The 18,663-nt window shown below is 40.7% G+C and overlaps 1 protein-coding gene across 1 annotated transcript in view; it reads left to right on the forward strand.

Moving 5' to 3' along the window:
- The window catches only part of NRG3 (neuregulin 3), an 830,553-nt gene extending 815,967 nt beyond the window's left edge, over nt 1-14,586 (forward strand). The window contains exons 8-9 of the mRNA XM_060769009.2: nt 8,667-8,837; nt 11,761-14,586. Coding sequence (XP_060624992.2) covers nt 8,667-8,837; nt 11,761-12,265 — 676 coding nt within the window. The 3' untranslated portion in view covers nt 12,266-14,586. The remainder of the gene's footprint in view (nt 1-8,666; nt 8,838-11,760) is intronic.
- Nucleotides 14,587-18,663: the final 4,077 nt, after the last annotated feature.

Consider the following 18,663-nt stretch of genomic DNA (forward strand, 5'->3'; position numbering starts at 1 on the left):
CAACCTGACAGACAGACAACTCTCTGAAGACCAAGTATCCATACTAGCGAAAGGAGGAAACTTTGCTGTAACCGCCACCAGGATCCCAGTAGAAAACATCATTGCCAATGTCGAATCAGCAATTTACCGCCTCCCAGAGGAGGAAGCAGAAGAAGTACGAGCGGAAGCAGCAAGGATCCTGAAAAAGGCAAAACTCCCCTCCAGTAACATTACTAGGAAGGAAAGAGAAGCCATTAGAGACCTAAATTCAGATCCTGATATCCTCATTCTGCCAGCAGACAAGGGGAATGCCACAGTCATCATGCATACAGAGCAATACAAGGAGAAGATCAAAAAAACTCCTGGACCCTACTATATACAGAAAACTTAAGCAAGACCCAACTTCCAAAATAACCAGAAAAACCAACACCCTAATTAAAAACTCCTCAATCAACTTCGACATACAACAGCAGCTATGTAAATCGGAAGCCCTTCCACCCAGGCTTTATGGACTCCCCACATATGACTTAGCCAAATTTCTTGCTGCACAGTTACAAAGCCACATTGGGCTCACAACACACTACATCAAGGACTCAGCCCACTTCATTGAAAAGATCAGCAATCTCAAGCTAAATACAAATGACAAACTGATCAGCTTCGATGTGGTGTCTCTATTTACCATGGTCCCAGTTGCAGACACCATGGCACTCATCAACCAGAGGTTCCCAGAAGACATCACAGCGCTGTTTCACCATTGCCTCACCACCAGCTATTTTCAGTGGGACAATGAATTCTACGAACAGAAAGATGGAGTAGCTATGGGGAGCCCTCTCAACCCAGTCATAGCTAACTTCTACATGGAACAATTTGAAAAACAAGCTCTTGAAACAGCAACCAAAAAGCCCACTATATGGTTCAGATATGTGGATGACACTTTCACCATTTGGAGCCATGGAGAAGAAGAACTCAACAGGTTCCTGGAACATCTTAACAGCATCCACCCAAACATCCAGTTCACCATGGAAAAAGAAAAGGAAGGAAGACTGCCTTTTCTAGATGTCCTAGTCATCCGCAAACCAGATCAACAATTGGGTCACACCGTCTACAGAAAACCCACACACACAGATAGATATCTACATAAAAACTCCAACCATCACCCAAGTCAAAAAAGAAGCACCATTAAAGCCTTGGCAGACCGTGCAAAAAGAATCTGTGAACCCCACCTCCTCCAAGATGAACTGAACCACCTCAACTGGGCTCTACAGGCCAATGAATATTCCACCTCAGACATCAGAAGAGCTGAAAGACCAAGAACAAGCCACAAGAGTAAAGATGAAGATCCTCACAGAGGAAAAGTGTTCCTGTCATACATCAAGGGAACCACTGATCGCATAGGAAAGCTGATGAGGAAACACAACATACAAACAATCTACAAACCCACCAAGAAAATCCAACAAATGCTACATTCAGCAAAGGACAAGAGGGATCCTCTCACCTCTGCAGGAGTCTACCGTATACCATGCAGCTGTGGACAAGTCTACATAGGGACCACCAAACGCAGCGCCCAAACAAGAATCCAGGAACATGAAAGGCACTGCAGACTACTCCAACCAGAGAAATCAGCCATAGCAGAGCACCTGATGAACCAACCTGGACACAGCATTTTATTTGAGAACACAAAAATGCTGGACCACTCTCACAACCACCATGTTAGACTACACAGAGAAGCCATTGAAATCCACAAACATGTGGACAATTTCAACAGAAAGGAAGAAACCATGAAAATGAACAAAATCTGGCTACCAGTATTAAAAAATTCTAAAATTAAAACAGCAGAGAGAAAAACAGGCAGGGACATCTAAGCACCTTTCATTAAGAGTTTGCTCCAGGCACAGTCAACCCATTGTATGCTAATCAAGGTGGTCAGTTGAAAAGATTCACACCTAGCCCAACTTACAAAAGCCTTTTGTCTCACCCTGGTCAGTCCACAGATATATAAACCCCCTTTTTCCCAGCTCCAGCAGACCTCTGAGGAAGCCTGCCATAGATGCAGGCGAAACGTCAGGAGAAATGCCTCTAGAACATGGCCATATAGCCCGAAAAAACCCACAAGAACCAAGCCAAAATTGTCTATGTAGGCCAAAAGTGGTCCTTCCACTAGCTGACAGCACATTTTTGCATGGCCAAAAGCACAGTTGTTTGTTCACAGGAGTCTTTTACTTGTGTATGTCCACTGCTTGATTACTTACAGCTCAGAATGTAATGAAGGCTCATAATTTTTCTCATCCTTGATGAAAGCAAATGTTTCGGGACATTCCATTGAGAGAATGGTAAATTCTCTTGAGTGCCTTTGTATGTTAGGATTTCCCACCTCCCACCCCATGCCATCACCGCTCAAGCAGGGAGCTTTGGGATGGTAGAACAGAAGCTTTCCGAAGCTCTAGGTGCTCTTACTGCCTATTACAGGGAAAACCAGCTGATCCCCAACCCATCTAAAACACAGACATGTGCCTGTCATCTCAAGAACAGACAAGCATCCCGAGCTCTGAAGATCACCTGGGAAGGAACCCCACTGGAGCATTGCAGCGCACCCAAATACCTGGGAGTCACTCTGGACTGTGCTCTTACCTACAAGAAGCACTGCCTAAACATCAAGCAAAAAGTGGGTGCTAGAAACAATATCATATGAAAGCTGACTGGCACAACCTGGGGATCGCAACCAGATACAGTGAAGACATCTGTCGTTGCGCTGTGCTACTCTGCTGCTGAGTATGCATGCTCAGTGTGGAACACATTTCACCACACTAAAACAGTGGATGTGGCTCTTAATGAGACATGCCGCATTATTACGGGGTGTCTGCGCCCTACTCCACTGGAGAAATTACACTGCTTAGCCGGTATTGCACCACCTGACATCCGCTGGGAAGTAGCAGCCAATAGTGAAAGGACCAAGGCAGAGACATCTCCAGTTCATCCCCTGTTTGGGTATCAGCCAGCATGTCAATGACTTAAATCTAGAAATAGTTTTCTAAGATCTACAGAGACACTCGCTGGAACACCTCAGCAAGCGAGATTCCAAAAGTGGCAGGCTCAAACCCAGAACCTAAACCAATGGCTGATACCAAATGAGAGACTCCCCCCTGGGCACACAGAGGACTGGCCGACTTGGAAGGCGCTGAGCAGACTGCGCTCTTGCACCACGAGATGCAGAGCCAACCTTCAGAAATGTGGAATCCTCAACATGTGAATGTGGAGAGGAGCAAACCACAGACCACCTGCTGCAATGCAACTTGAGCCCGGCTACATGCACAATGGAGGACCTTCTTGCAGCAACACCAGAAGCGCTCCAAGTGGCCAGGTACTGGTCAAAGGACATCTAATCAACTACCAAACTCGCAAATTTTGTATTCTGTATTTTGTATTTTTGTATTTTGTCTGTTTGTTTGCTTTGTTCTGTTAGAAATGTAATATAATTGACTGTTTGCTGATGACTCAATAAATAAATAAATAAATAAAACCTCCCACCCCCACCCCCATTTTTGCCAATTTTTTGAAAAATCCAATTTAATTGACTTATGAATAAACATATGGATACAGCAGGCCCTCTGTATGCGGGGGTAAACGTTTGTAGTTTTGAGTATTCACAGATTTAGTTATTCACATATTTCTCTTATTACAGCACCAAAACTTTTCCTAAAAACACTTTAGAAACACTTTAGAAATGAAATGCCATTGTCCGTCCCCTCCCTCCAATTTTGTAATGACTTTTGAATCAATTTTCTTTGGATTACACATGCCAACTTGGGTTGTGCATGAATCCATTTTTTCCTAATTGCACACCCCTATTACTTACTGCTAAATAAATAAGTAAATATAGTTAAAAGGGAGGCATGAGGTCAGAATCCTTGGAGACTTGCTTCGGCATAACAAACCATTACACTGGCATAAGCATAAACATGTTTATTTCAGTATTAAGGATGAATTGTACCCAGTGAGGCTTAGTATGTTTGGCACATTAAAGCTCCACTAAAATCAGTGGAACTTAATCACTTAGTTAAGCAGCTAAATTCAATTCATTTGAATACAGGACATGCCAAATCTGCCCTTTAATTTTCTTGGATCTCCATGCATTACAGTATTTAATAGCAGACTTTTTATCACTTGGTATTTGATGTCATCATGCAATAGAGTGTTTAATACTTGAGTGCATTTGATAGTTGGAAAGCAATGGTATTTATTATCCAAACATAATTGCAACCTATGCATGCTTAAATTTCATTCAGATCTTGCTTTTCAAATGTGAGCCATTTGGGCTCTGAGAAAAAGGCAGAAAATCACCACCAGAACAACAACAACAACAACAACAACAACATCTTGCCAACATGTCTAGATTTGACATTCAGATTAAAATGTTACATTTAATTTTACAATGTATGTGTTCAAAAATAGAATTGTGAAATCAGGAATTTTGTCTCATTTTGAAAACTTCTGAATCCTACCATATAATCACCATACCTCCATGCTACTTGCAGATATTAATTCAGCTACAACCTACAATGTTGCAAAGTTCTGTGCAGCAGCATACAAAATCCGTCAGGGAATGACTAGCCCCAAAAGTTAACTGTGTATCCAGAAGGCATCGAATTCTGCCTTCTTTGTAAGCCGCCCTGAGTCCCCCTTCGGGGGTTGAGAAGGGCGGGGTAAAAGTACCATAAATAAATAAATAAATAAATAAATAAATAATCTTCTTCTCTGAATCTACAATTTGGAGATGGATCTGGGCATTGTATGTTTTTACCCTGTTTCCCCTTCCCTTCTGCTCCCTCACCCATATTGTGCGTCAGTCGTTATATTTATATTTTTAATGTACCAAACATACCAAGTTTGTATGAAAATGTGACTCTATTTCCTGTGCTGGTCAATGACCGAAATAAATGATTTGATTTGATTTGAATCCTACCATCATCTAACACAGCAGATTTCTTTTCTTTGTAATGGTCTCAGTGCTCTCAAAATAATTTCATTTGTGATCTTTTATAAATTGTCTCACAGTGGAACCACTGAATGTATCTTGGAACAGATATTCTCTTTTTCCCCCTTCTGTTTTTAATAGCCAAAAGAAGGGGAGGTTGCTTGCTTCTCTTCCAGAGTCAACTGCATATCAGTATAGATCCCTGTCCAACACACCAAAAGTCCTCTGGGGTCCATTGCATTGGTTGTCATTCAGTCTCTCACAGCTGTAAACATGTTCCCTGTCAACAAAAGCTAGATGCTAGAGGTTTTAATGCCTTTCTGGGGATTTTCTGAGTTCGATTAAGACTTTTGCTTCTCAAGAAGTATCTAAGAGAAAAAAAACCCGTCAACATTTGCAGGTGTGCAGAAATCGACCAACAAGCACATTCCATTTTGAGTTACTTAGTTTTTGAATGAAATAAATTGCCTTTTGATTCTATCTCAAATCTTATCACCACAATGATGTTCCCTATTAAAGCTCTTATAAGCATTGGGTAAACAAAAGGTGCTTCTCTTTCATAATGAGATGGATAATCAGCTTTGTTTTGGAACAAACTGAAAAGGGGAATCAAAAAGGTTCCCACAGTGGTTATAAATTCAGTATAATGTGTTTTCTGCTTGGTGAATGTATTTGCATCCACTGAGAGAAGAAAACTGCTGTGCAGTTTTGCCTTTCGTAACTGTATGCATGCTGCATAAGGATCGAGCTATTACTTACTTTTACTTTACTTAGGCAATCCCTCATGGTCCAAGTAGGATTGTCTTCCAAGATCGGTGTACTGTGGTGGGTCCGTAGGTGATTGTGGAGCCCTATTCTTGATCTGCATCTTCTCCTGCAGTTTTTTTTTGCTCCCCCCCCCCCCTTTTATTTGATACATCTCAACAATCAACAACATTTTGCCATACAGGACTTATTTCAATATACATTATTCCAAAAATAAATATTCCTTAAATGACATTCTATACATTCCTTAGTTATGTATCGCCCAACAAATCCCCCTCCCCCCATTCCTCCCACCCTCCTGGAACAGTAATTCTAAATCATGTCATTGCATCAATTTAACCGTATGGAAAGCCTGGTTCATAATGCTGTATCTGTCGTCTCCATCTATTTTGTCAATTAACACAGACCATTTCCTAAACCAGTCTTGTTCTATTTGTCTATTTATATACTTGTTTTTCCTTTGATTGATAAAAACATTAATTATATATTCTGATAGATAGGTCCACCAGGTTTCCAAATCCCATTTTGTATCATCTCTCCATCCCTGGGCTATTGTGGCCTGTATTGCTGCTGTCATATATTTTAGGATTTCTGTGTTTTCTGCTTAGTGAATGTATTTGCATCCACTGAGAGAAGAAAACTGCTGTGCAGTTTTGCCTTTTGTAACTGTATGCACACTGCATAAGGATCGAGCTATTACTTACTTTTACTTTACTTAGGCAATCCCTCGTGGTCCAAGTAGGATTGTCTTCCAAGATCGGTGTACTGGTGGTGGGTCCGTAGGTGACTGTGGAGCCTTATTCTTGATCTGCATGTTCTCCCGCAGTGAGGGCATTGGTTTCCAGGTGGAAGGCGGTCCCAGTCGGGGTTGGGTTGACATGCCTTCCTCTTGGCACGTTTCTCTCTTTCACCCTCCATTCGTGCCTCTTCAAACTCTACAGCACTACTGGTCACAGCTAACCTCCAGCTGGAGTGCTCAAGGGCTAGGGCTTCCCAGTTGTCAGTGTCTATGCCAGAGTTTTTAAGGTTGGCTTTAAGCCCATCTTTGAATCTCTTTTATTTATTTATTTACAGTAATTATATACTGCTTTTCTCACCCCTAGGGGGACACAAAGCTGTTTACACATAGATTATGGAAACAAATTGATGCCTTACAACTACAATAGTAAAACCACACTTTAAACATAAATCATATTAAAAACAGTACATTACCAAATATCAAAACAGTTATTAAAACTATAAAAACAATCTCATCAGTCGAGTCGCCGTTCCAGTCCTTGTCCCACTAAAAGCTGCATACATCTATGGTCCGAAGGCCTGGTCCCAGAACCATGATTTTAATTTTTTTTCCTGCCCACCAACATTCCGTTTTCCATTCTTGAGTTCGAAGTAGAGCAACTGCTTTGGGGGATGGTGGTTGGGCATCAGGACATCGTGGCCGGTTCAGCAGAGTTGATGATGGAGGACCATCACTTCAGTGCTGGTGATCTTTGCTTCTTTCAATACACTGACATTTGCCTGCTTGTCTTCCCAAGAGATTTGCAGGATTTTTCGGAGGCAATGCTGATGGAATCATTCCAGGAATTGCATGTGATGTCTGTAGATAGTCCACATCCTGCAGGCATATAGCAGGGAGGACAATAGCTTTATAAACAAGCACCTTGGTATGGATGTCCCAGTCCTCAAACACTCTGTGCTTCATTCAGAAAAATGCTGCACTCTTAGAGCTCAGGTGGTGTTGTATTTCAGTGTCAATGTTGACTTTTGTGGAGATGTGGCTGCCAAGGTAGTGGAAATGGTCAACATGTTCTAATATTACACCATTAAGCTATATTTCTGGCATTGGATTGGCTGGTGACTGCTTGAAGAGAACTTTGGTTTTCTCGATGTTCAATGATAGGCCGAGCTTCTCGTATTCTTCTGTGAAGGTGTTTAGAATGGCTTGTAGGTCTTCTTCTGAATGCGCACAGATGACGTTGTCATGTACCATGTTATCCTCTGCCTGCTCCGCCATTGAGGTCTTTGGGTCTTCAGATTGAGCTTGGTCTTGGACCTCCCCCACAGCTGCTCCCGGGAATGCATGACTCCAGTCATTGTGGTCCCAAGGTTCATTGGAACACGCAAGCCCCCTTACCATGACAAGGTGACAGTCCATCGAGGGGGTCAAGCCATTGCAGTTAAAGTAGTACTAATTCTATACTTCTGTTCTCTCAGTTGCTTTGCTGTGGAAGCATGTTGACACTTCTTTCAGAAATGAAGTGTTGACTAAAAAAACATTGTTCCCAGTCTTCATAAAGAAAAGAAGAAGAAGTTTCAGTTTCAAGATGTGTATATGTGAATGACAACTCATGAACTCCAGTGTTGCATCTGATGAAGTTCCTATCTGTTGTCTTTTTGCTGACTCAGCCATGTGGTTTGAGATCACATGTTATCATGGAACTGGAAAAGTGTCCAGCAAGACAAAGTTCATGGTGAATCATGTAAGGAAATTATCCAACTAATGAGTCCAAAATAGTCCACAGAATTAGTAACCGGGCAGAATGGGGTGTTAGACCAGCAATAACTAGGCTGGAAGTGAAAGGTTTTCTAAGAGATATACGTTGTCATTAATATGTTGTCATTAGCCAGAATACTAGTGAAGTCCTGAGCCAAGGTACATGGATTGGTTCTCAGAGACATACAGCCTCATATAGATGAATATACAGTATCTCTACAGACTACAATTCCTATTATCTCTGTCTAGGAAAAAATTCCCATCTAACATATCTGGAGAGTGTCCAGTTGAGAAAGGCTGCCTTCGTTTCATAGAAGTACTAAGTTCCTGTAATAATCAAAATCGACCTTACATTTCTGTATTCCACATACTATTAATCTAATCTCTCTTCCTTCACAACTTTTTATCATAGGGAGTGTAAGGGTTTACAGTTGTTTCTGTGTCTCTGTTTTCCAGAAGTCTCTCTTCATGCTGTAGCCCAGGCCAGCGAACAGGGATGCTCCACAGGAATGCCTTTCGGAGGACTCCTCCCTTACCTCGGGGCAGGTTCAATGGAATTACAGGACCAGCATATCAACAGCTGGAAGAGTCAAGGATCACAGATCAGGAGACAATACCTTGTCATGGGTATGTATATGAATTCATTCCATCCAAAAATTGGCAATATTTTCATGAGCAGCAACAATTGCAAAAACATTTCTTTTGGAGGGAAAAATGCACTTTTGTACAAAAAGTACAGGTAGTCGCCAAGTTAGTCTTACCTATATCATAGTGGAGTTGTGAAGATAAAGTGGTATAAGTGTTTTTATGTTGTCCTGAGCTTCCTCAAGAAAGGGAAACAACCAGCTATATCAGTAATTAATACTTGATCGGTCATAGAATCATAGAATCATAGAATCAAAGAGTTGGAAGAGACCTCATGGGCCATTCAGTCCAACCCCCCGCCAAGAAGCAGGAACACTGCATTCAAATCACCCCTGACAGATGGCCATCCAGCCTCTGTTTAAAAGCTTCCAAAGAAGGAGCCTCCAGAGAGTTCCACTGCCGAATGGCTCTCACAGTCAGGAAGTTCTTCCTAATGTTCAGATGGAATCTCCTCTCTTGTAGTTTGAAGCCATTGTTCCGCGTCTGCAAGGAAGCAGAAAACAAGCTTGCTTCCTCCTCTCTGTGGCTTCCTCTCACATATTTATACATGGCTATCATCTCTCCCCTCAGCCTTCTCTTCTTCAGGCTAAACATGCCCAGTTCCCTAAGCCGCTCCTCGTAAGGCTTGTTCTCCAGACCCTTGATCATTTTAGTCGCCCTCCTCTGGACACATTCCAGCTTGTCAATATCTCTCTTGAATTGTGGTGCCCAGAATTGGACACAATATTCCAGGTGTAGTCTAACCAAAGCGGAATAGAGGGGTAGCATTAATTCCTTAGATCTAGACACTATGCTCCTATTGATGCAGGCCAAAATACCATTGGCTTTTTTTGCCGCCACATCACATTGTCATTAATCAAGTATCTAGGATTCAGTACTTAACAGACAGATGACTGCTGCCAACAGGAGGGGATGGGAGGGGGAGGATAACTTAGTTGATGAAGAAACGGCACATCTTGGATTGGATGAGGAAGATATGAAACACAGAAAAACAAGTACGGAACGTATCCTGCAGCATGTAAGGCACCAGATATTACTTGGGACAGACCCATGATCATTATGAAGATGTGAAGGCCTGAGCTGGTTCTATCAGGCTGGTCTCAGCATGGGTTAAGACTGTCTACATTATATTCCAGATAGTTATTTGCATAAAAACCATGAAAGGAAACTGTTGCATTTATTTCTTGTAAGAGTAAACGTTGGCTGTCCTGAACCATCATTTTCGTAGCTACTTATTTCAGTGAAAACATTGCCTTTCAAGTTCAAGCTGCTAAGCTTAAAGGGGGAGATCAATAATATTAGTCTATTAACTGTTGTGGGCCAGTCTATTGGTGTCATTGTTGTCTTGATATATTGTCTGGACAGTGTTGATATATTGTCTGGACAGCTGTGTAATATCCTAGTAACTCTGGCCACGTGATAAAACTTGCCTGATTGAAATGAATGCATTTGCAATTAATTCATATCTTAACATTAAACACATAAACAAATGAAATTGTGTGAAGCCAGAAACTCACACACAGCTGACAAAGCGTGACTGCAGAAAAACATAAGATTCTGATTCAGGAGTTTGCAATAAAAAATTATTCCCTCCTTCCTAATACCTACCACTAGCAGTCATCCTGAGGACCTTCATAGGTGGAGTTCCATAGGGAGCCTGCTTGTTATACACAAAGCTCAAAAGCTTAATGTTAGGGCTGTCTAGGGGAAGAAAAACGATGTATGTACAAACTCATGATACAAAACTACACACATTAAATTGAAGTGTTTTGGTACCCTGAGACACGAATTCCTTCAAACGTCTCGAGTTCTCAGGCAGGAAAAATACAATCATAATCTGCTATTGTTTTATCCTTTTTTTAACTTTGTGTTTTTACTAGAACTATTTATCTAATTGCTTTGTTTTACATTTTATATAATCAGACCTTAGATGTACATTTTAAAATGTCATAAATCACCTTGGGCCTTGAACTGGGAGAAAAGATTTATCATGTCATCGTGTCATCAGCAACCATACCATTGTACTACATTTCTAACAGAACAAAGCAAACAAAAAGATTAAAAAAACACAGATTTTGCAAAACTTGGTAGTTGATTAAATGTCCTTTGACCAGTATCTGGCCACTTGGAGTGCCTCTGGTGTTGCCGCAAGAAGGTCCTCCATTGTGCATGTAGCAGAGCTCAGGTTGCATTGCAGCAGGTGGTCAGTGGTTTGCTCTTCTCCACACTTGCATGTTGTGGATTCAACTTTGTAGCCCCATTTCTCTGCATATCGTGGTGCCAGAGTGCAGTCTGTTCAGTGCCCAGTCTTCTGTGTGGCCAGGAGGGAGTCTCTCATCTGGTATCACCCACGGATTGAAGTGCGGGGTTTGAGCCTGCCACTTTTGGACTCTTGCTTGCTGAGGTGTTCCAGCAAGTGTCTCTGTAGATCTTAGAAAACTATTTCTTGATTTAAGTCGTTGACGTGCTGGCTGATACCCAAACAAGGGATGAGCTGGAGATGTCACTGCCTTGGTCCTTTCACTATTGGCTGCTACTTCCCGGCAGATGTCAGGTGGTGCAGTGTAATTTCTCCAGTGGTGTGGGGCGCATACACCCTGTGATAATGCGGAATGTCTCCTTAAGAGCCACATCCACTGTTTTAGTGTAGTGAGATGTGTTCCACGCTGTGCATGCGTACTCAGCAGCAGAGTAGCATAGCGCAAGGGCAGATGTCTTCACTGTGTCTGGTTGTGATCCCCAGGTTTCACCAGTTCAGATTGAATAGATGAAAAACAATTTTGGTCTATGTGGTTGTCATTTCACTCATCCTCATTATATAAATAAGTTTTTGTAGCAAGTATCTGTCTTGTATCCAAGCATTATATAGAAAAGGTAACTGATCTTGTGCATTTCTCTCCCTTAGGTTATCTGCTGGTTTAAAGCCACCACAGAGTTCTTCAATAAATATGCAACTGCCTTCAAGAGAGACGAGCTCTTACTTTAATAGTATGGCTCAAAAGGACATGGTTGGCTACTCATCTCCACGAGCCAATTCTGTTCCCATCATCCCCTCTGTGGGCTTAGATGAAGCCTGCATGCAGACACAAAACCTTTCAGACATAACAGGCATCAAATGGTGCAAAAACTCCTATTCCACTGAACTAGTCAATGTGAGTGCCCCAGCCAACCGTTGTCTTATTGCGGAACAACAAGAAGTCAAAATATTGTTAGAAACTGTCCAGGAGCAGATTCGAATTCTGACTCATGCAAGGAGGTCAGAGGACTTTGAACTGACAACTGCCAATGCTGAGAGCAGTACAAGTGAAAACACAGCTTTTCTGCCCATGAGTCCTGTGGTGAAATCGGAACGAGAGGCACAATTTGTCTTAAAAAGTGAAATGAAAAGAGACTCAGCATTGATCAAGTGACTTTGAACTGGGGGGTGGGGAAGGGGAGGGAACGGGAAGGGAAAGGGGATGTACGGATCTGTGCATTTGAAGCTTTGCTAAACAGGAAAGAAAGGAAATTAAATACAAATTATTTATATGCATTAATTTAAGAGCATCTACTTAGAAGAAACCAAATAGTCTATCGCCCTCATATCAGTGTTTTTTAACAAAATATTTTTTTAAGGGAAAGAGAGGTACCAGGTGGGACAACACTTAAACAGAAGTTCAGGATCTTTCTTTCTTTCTTTCTTTCTTTCTTTCTTTCTTTCTTTCTTTCTTTCTTTCTTTCTTTCTTTCTTTTTCTTTTTTTCTGCCCACCCCTCCCTTCTCTTGTTTCCTCCAGGCTTATCCATGCAGTTTCACAATCAGTTTTACAAATGTCCCGTCTGAAAATTTCGTCTGCCACCACCCTTAGAACTATGAGTTTCAAAACAGTGCTACATGACAACATTGACTAAGAACTTCTCCTGTGCATGGTTCATTGAAACAAATGGCTTACTCTTGCTAAGCTCCTATTGTTTTGAGTGGAGTTTGCATGGGTGGCGTTTGCAGTTGTGCCCAATGTCAATAGTCCCCCTCACCTTATAACCCAAATGTGCAAAGTTCCAACCCCTTCTTCCTCCAGAGCCACAGTTAACATGCTACATACTCTACCATGAAGGTTTTGTGAGAGAGTTAGAATTTCAATCTAAAAACAAGTAAGATGGTTAAAATACTATCTCAAGCATCCTTTTCCAACTGCATTGCTCTCGAGTTGTGTTAACTTCAATTCCCTTCCACCTGCAGACAGAATAGGTCATATTGGCTGTAAATGATAAAGGACCATTGTACAACATGTTTGATAAAGAAGAGTGATGTAAAGGGAAACCTAAAGAAGGTTAATATTTTTCCACAAGTAAAACAACTGAGAGAAATTCATAAGAGGTTTGCCATGACTTATTAAGAAACAAAGAAGTGTTTCTGAAAGTTCCTCCTCTAGCCTAGGGGACTCAAAACAGCTTTAAGAAGCCTGGCAACTTCGTCCAAAGGGCCCAGGTTGCATATTCCTGTCTTCTATGATTTTGAATGTTCAAGGCTCAAATTTTAGTACTCCAGAAATCATTGATGCTTTACAATATGGTCAACATTTTCCATACCAGAAAACTGGAGTCAAATGAACACAATTTAAATAACTAAAACTAGGACCAAACTTTCTATTTACCCCATATTAGCGCCTACTGCTGATGAGTATTTGGAAAATCTTTTCTTCACCTCTCAGTTCTAAATCGGACAAAAAAAATATGCTCAAGAGGAAGGAAACACATGGAAAATATGCATGTGTGTGTCTCTCAACCCCCCTCCCACAAACAAAACAAATGAAAACCTGAAGCCACATTGTTTTGCCATGGAGTTTAGAGTATTGTCAAATTTTAATTCTTGGAAGTTATTTGTGAACTCTAAGGACTGCTGAAGTATGTGCATATGTGTGAATTTTAGTTTTATTAATTCTTGTCCAGAGATCTGGAGGATCCAGTGTTTTCCTGTATTTAGCATAATGTTTGAAACTGTCACCTTAATTTACTTCCTTTTATAATATCCCTGTTCACTTACAACTTTGTCACAAAGTGAGTTATTTTGGCTGAACGTGATCCAAAGCCCCTTTGGCCCAGGTGAGAAGAAATGGCTAGTTTGCACACGATTGTTTCCTATAGGCCAAATGGAGAATTCGATTAATTTGAACATAATGGAATATTTTCTGCCTATGTGGTCAGTTTTACCACATACATATAACAATCTCTACTTACCCTCCACTGCCTTTAGCCAGTGGTTATGGTCTCTGTTGACACAGAGAGCCTTAGGCATGAGTTTTGGCAACCATGGTTATTAAAGGAACATGTACCAGGAAATGCAAGTCTCCAGCAAGGTACATGTGTCTTTTTAGAGGAGACATTTCAATTTTCCTTCAGTGGTTACAAAAACATCATAAGTGAGAATCCTGCACTTTTTTACAAATAGTAAAATCCAGAGCTGACTTTAATTCATGAGTGCAGGTAGATCCCAAAATCCAAATGAATCCATGAGCAGCCATCTGTTTTTGGATCCTTATTCCACACAATGTGCAATCCACTGAGCCAAAGTGGTTTTAGAAAAAGATTTATATTTTAATGGAATTCTGAGTGAGCACAGAATCAGTTCCTTAAATTAAGATAAACTTGCCAGTTGGGGTTTTCCTAAGAACTTGAAATTTCTTTTGTATTGTTTTTATTTAACCACAAACCACAATATGGCATCAGAATAAAGAACTTGTGTTCAGCAACAAACTATGTATTAGTATTTTGCTTTATTTTTTTTTAAAAAAATATCTGCATAAACTGTACAAATTTCATCTCTATTTTTTTAAACCGACCAAGCAGCTTTCCCTCTTCAATGACAGAGATCATAACATCTAAAATAGAGTGCCAAATTTGTGAGGCCCATTAATACTAGGCAACAGTCAGAATATTTCTTGTGAAAACAAATTGCATTATCTTGTTTCCCAGGTTGCTTTAAGACAAACTGAATTCCTGAAATAGAACCAATAATCTGGTCTCAGAAGAAAGCAATTTCTAAACTTTCTGTCAATTGAACTAGAAAAAGTTGCTGAAAATAATGTCATTTATTTAATTCACAAGTGCCATTTATTAGGGTATTTAAAATTCGTGTACATACATTTTTTTTCTTTAAAAAAAAACAAATTGTCTTGTTTACACAACTTCCTATGGCTGTGACCAGTGCTGTGTGTTTTCACTGAATGCAAACGCAAGATTGATCAATTACATTCAAAAATAGTTCACAAACCATTCTTGTAAGTCAGTGTTTCTCAACCTTCCTAATGTTGCGACCCCTTAATACAGTTGCTCATGTTGTGGTGACCCCTAACCACAACATTATTTTTGTTGCTACTTCCTAACGGTAATTTTGCTACTGTTATGAATCATTATGTAAATATCTGATATGCACGATGTATTTTCACTCACTGGACCAAATCTGGCACAAATACCTGATACACCCACATTTGAGTACTGGTGGGGTTGGGGGGGGGGGATTGATTTTGTCATTTGGGAGTTGTAGTTGCTGGGATTTACAGTTCACCTACAATCAAAGTGCATTCTGAGCTCCACCAATGATAGAATTGAACCAAACTTGGCTCACAATATTCCCATGACCAACAGAAAATACTGCGTTTGGTGAGCACTGATCTTGAGTTTTGGAGTTGTAGTTCACCTACATCCAGAGAGCACTGTGGACTCAAACAATGATGGATCGGGACCAACTTGGCACGAGTACTCAATATGCCCAAATGTGAACACTGGTGGAGTTTGGGAAAAATAGACCTTGACATTTGGGAGTTGTAATTGCTGGGATTTAGAATTCCCCTACTATCAAAAAGCATTTTGAATCCCACCAATGATAGAATTGGGTCAAACATACCACATAGAACCCCCATAACCACCAGAAAATACTGTGTTTTCTGATGGTCTTTGGAGACCCCTCTGACACCCCCTCACGACCCACCCAGGGGTCCCGACACCCAGGTTGAGAAACACTGTTGTAAGTAAACATTTGAGTGAAAGTGAGAAGTCTTTCTATGGCTGAGTAAAAGAAGGGAGCTCTCCAAGGTGCTACTGCGAAGGTTAGATAGCCCAGAGCTGGCTGTTTTGCCTGATAGAAAAACTACAAATTTAGACAATGTCTTTCTTAAACCATAATATCATTTTGCCATCCTCAGAGAAAGAATCAAAGAGCAATATATTAATAGTCAATTGATTTTTTTTCTTTCATTGATTAATATGGGAGATAAAATGCTAAAACAGTGGGGAAAATTTCCATTTGTGTTAGTAATACTCTCTGTATCCAACAAAAGATGTGTGACTGTTATATGTTAACTGTGTTCTTCAGTTTTCAGCATGTTTCAATAGAAGAAATTAATATTAACCATTTGAGAGACCAGTGTACTTATTTGCTAAGAGTATAACTTAGTATAAGTATCTAACAAATTTGTTGGAGAAGGAGTGCATCAAGATATGAAGACACAAATGATGTCCTTGATTTTAATTATGTTTATATCATATCATATGTTTCTGTTATTTCATAGAATCATAGAATCATAGAATCAAAGAGTTGGAAGAGACCTCATGGGCCATCCAGTCTAACCCCCTGCCAAGAAGCAGGAATGTTGCATTCAAATCACCCCTGACAGATGGCCATCCAGCCTCTGTTTAAAAGCTTCCAAAGAAGGAGCCTCCACCACACTCCGGGACAGAGAGTTCCACTGTTGAATGGCTCTCACAATCAGGAAGTTCTTCCTCGTGTTCAGATGGAATCCCCTCTCTTGTAGTTTGAAGCCATTGTTCCGCATCCTAGTCTGCAAGGAAGCAGAAAACAAGCTTGCTTCCTCCTCCCTGTGGCTTCCTTTCACATATTTATACATGGCTATCATATCTCCTCTCAGCCTTCTCTTCTTCAGGCTAAACATGCCCAGCTCGTTAAGCCTCTCCTCATAGGGTTTGTTCTCCAGACCCTTGATCATTTTAGTCGCCCTCCTCTGGACACATTCCAGCTTGTCAATATCTCTCTTGAATTGTGGTGCCCAGAATTGGACACAATATTCCAGGTGTGGTCTAACCAAAGCAGAATAGAGGGGTAGCATGTCTTCCCTAGATCTAGACACTATGCTCCTATTGATGCAGGCAAAAGTCCCATTGGCTTTTTTTGCCGCCACATCACATTGTTGGCTCATGTTTAACTTGTTGTCCACAAGGACTCCAAGATCTTTTTCACACGTACTGCTCTCGAGCCAGGCGTCCCCCATTTTGTATATTTGTATGATAGATACGCATATCTAACTGGGCTGAACAGTAAATAAAATACTAGATTAAAATAATGGCATTAACAAAACACTCACAGGGTGCTAGGCCAAATTCTGCTCTGCTTTATCCACAGTGTGAAAGAAGACAGTTCAGGAACATGGAAAGGCTTGAAATCCATTTCTAAGGACCTTTGACAGCAGGTAATCCAATTAGTCAATACCTTAGAACTCTTGGCCTTCTTAGCCCAACTAGGTGTGCAGTCCCTGCTGACAAAGCTAAACTATCTGAAAGTGCCAATTGATTCTCCTAACAATATTTGGAGGGAATGAGGTTTTCAATAGTTTCACAAGGGCAGGGGGGGGGGGGGGCGGGTTTTCCTCTTCCCTTTTTCATGAATAAAGGCAGCAATGTCGGTACTCTACAGGCAAATTTCAACTATAAAATGCCTTGGAGGGAAAAAAACAACAACATGTTTTCTCCAAGTCTGCCTTTCACCAAAGACAGAATAGATAACTTTGTGGATGCAGATGGATCTTGTTTGAGGAAGATATTGTACAAGCAGAATGTCCAGCCAAAAAGGATCCTTAACTTTTAGCCTTTCTCATTAAACAAGAATGCCCCACGGTACTCCATTTATTGTGTGTGTTGACTACTTTTCCTTCTTTAACCCTCTGTTCCTGAGAAATTTAAAGGAAATGAAAGGAACTGCTTCTGGAAATGTTCTGTCTAAACTCTTTGAGCCCTAAACTCTTTGATCCTCCTCATTTTATGGTGGCTTTAGAAATGACATGATACTAGTGTTGTGCAATTCAGCTGAATCACAATCCGTTGTTGGTATCCGAATTTCAGTGGACCTGTGGATCCATTTTTGTGAGCCTCCCAAAGATGTCCAAAAACCAATTTCAGGTCCACAGTCGAAAAATGCAGGAAAATCTGACCATTGGCGGCAGTGGGGGTGGGGGAGGGGTTTTCCAGGTTGGCACTATTCTTATTAATAATAATCCTTTGAAAGTATTTTCTTCTTCTTTTGATGAAGGCAAATCAAAGATGAAGATAACAAGAACAGATTGGTCCCCGCTAAGAAACTATTTAATTCAAAACAATTATAAATGGATAATTAAAACACAATAACAAGCCAAAATACAATAAAATCACAACTGGACAAGATGCAAGTGGGTCGGCCACCCATCATTCGAATACCCTAATAAAGAGACCAGAAGCCAAAGACAAAGTCAACTGGAAGCAAACGTTTTTTCTTCTTTTTCTCCCCACCCACCCCCCTACCCTACCCGAAAACCTTTCCTGCTCTCCCAAATCCCTATCCCCCCCTACCTACCATGACCCAAACCTCCCTTTACCCCCCCACTTCTATTTACCTCACGTATTCTACCCCTACTCCTATTTCTTTTAACCCTCACTGTAAAAAAAAAACCCTTAATAAAAATTATTATAAAAAAAGAAAGTATTTTCTTCTAGGCAATGCTTCAACAAAACCCAAGCCTGATATTTTTAAACACCAGCCAAATTGAATTAAATTAAATGTAATAA

This window comes from Anolis sagrei, chromosome 3 (genome assembly GCF_037176765.1).
Source record: "Anolis sagrei isolate rAnoSag1 chromosome 3, rAnoSag1.mat, whole genome shotgun sequence".
Taxonomy (NCBI): Eukaryota; Metazoa; Chordata; class Lepidosauria; order Squamata; family Dactyloidae; genus Anolis; species Anolis sagrei.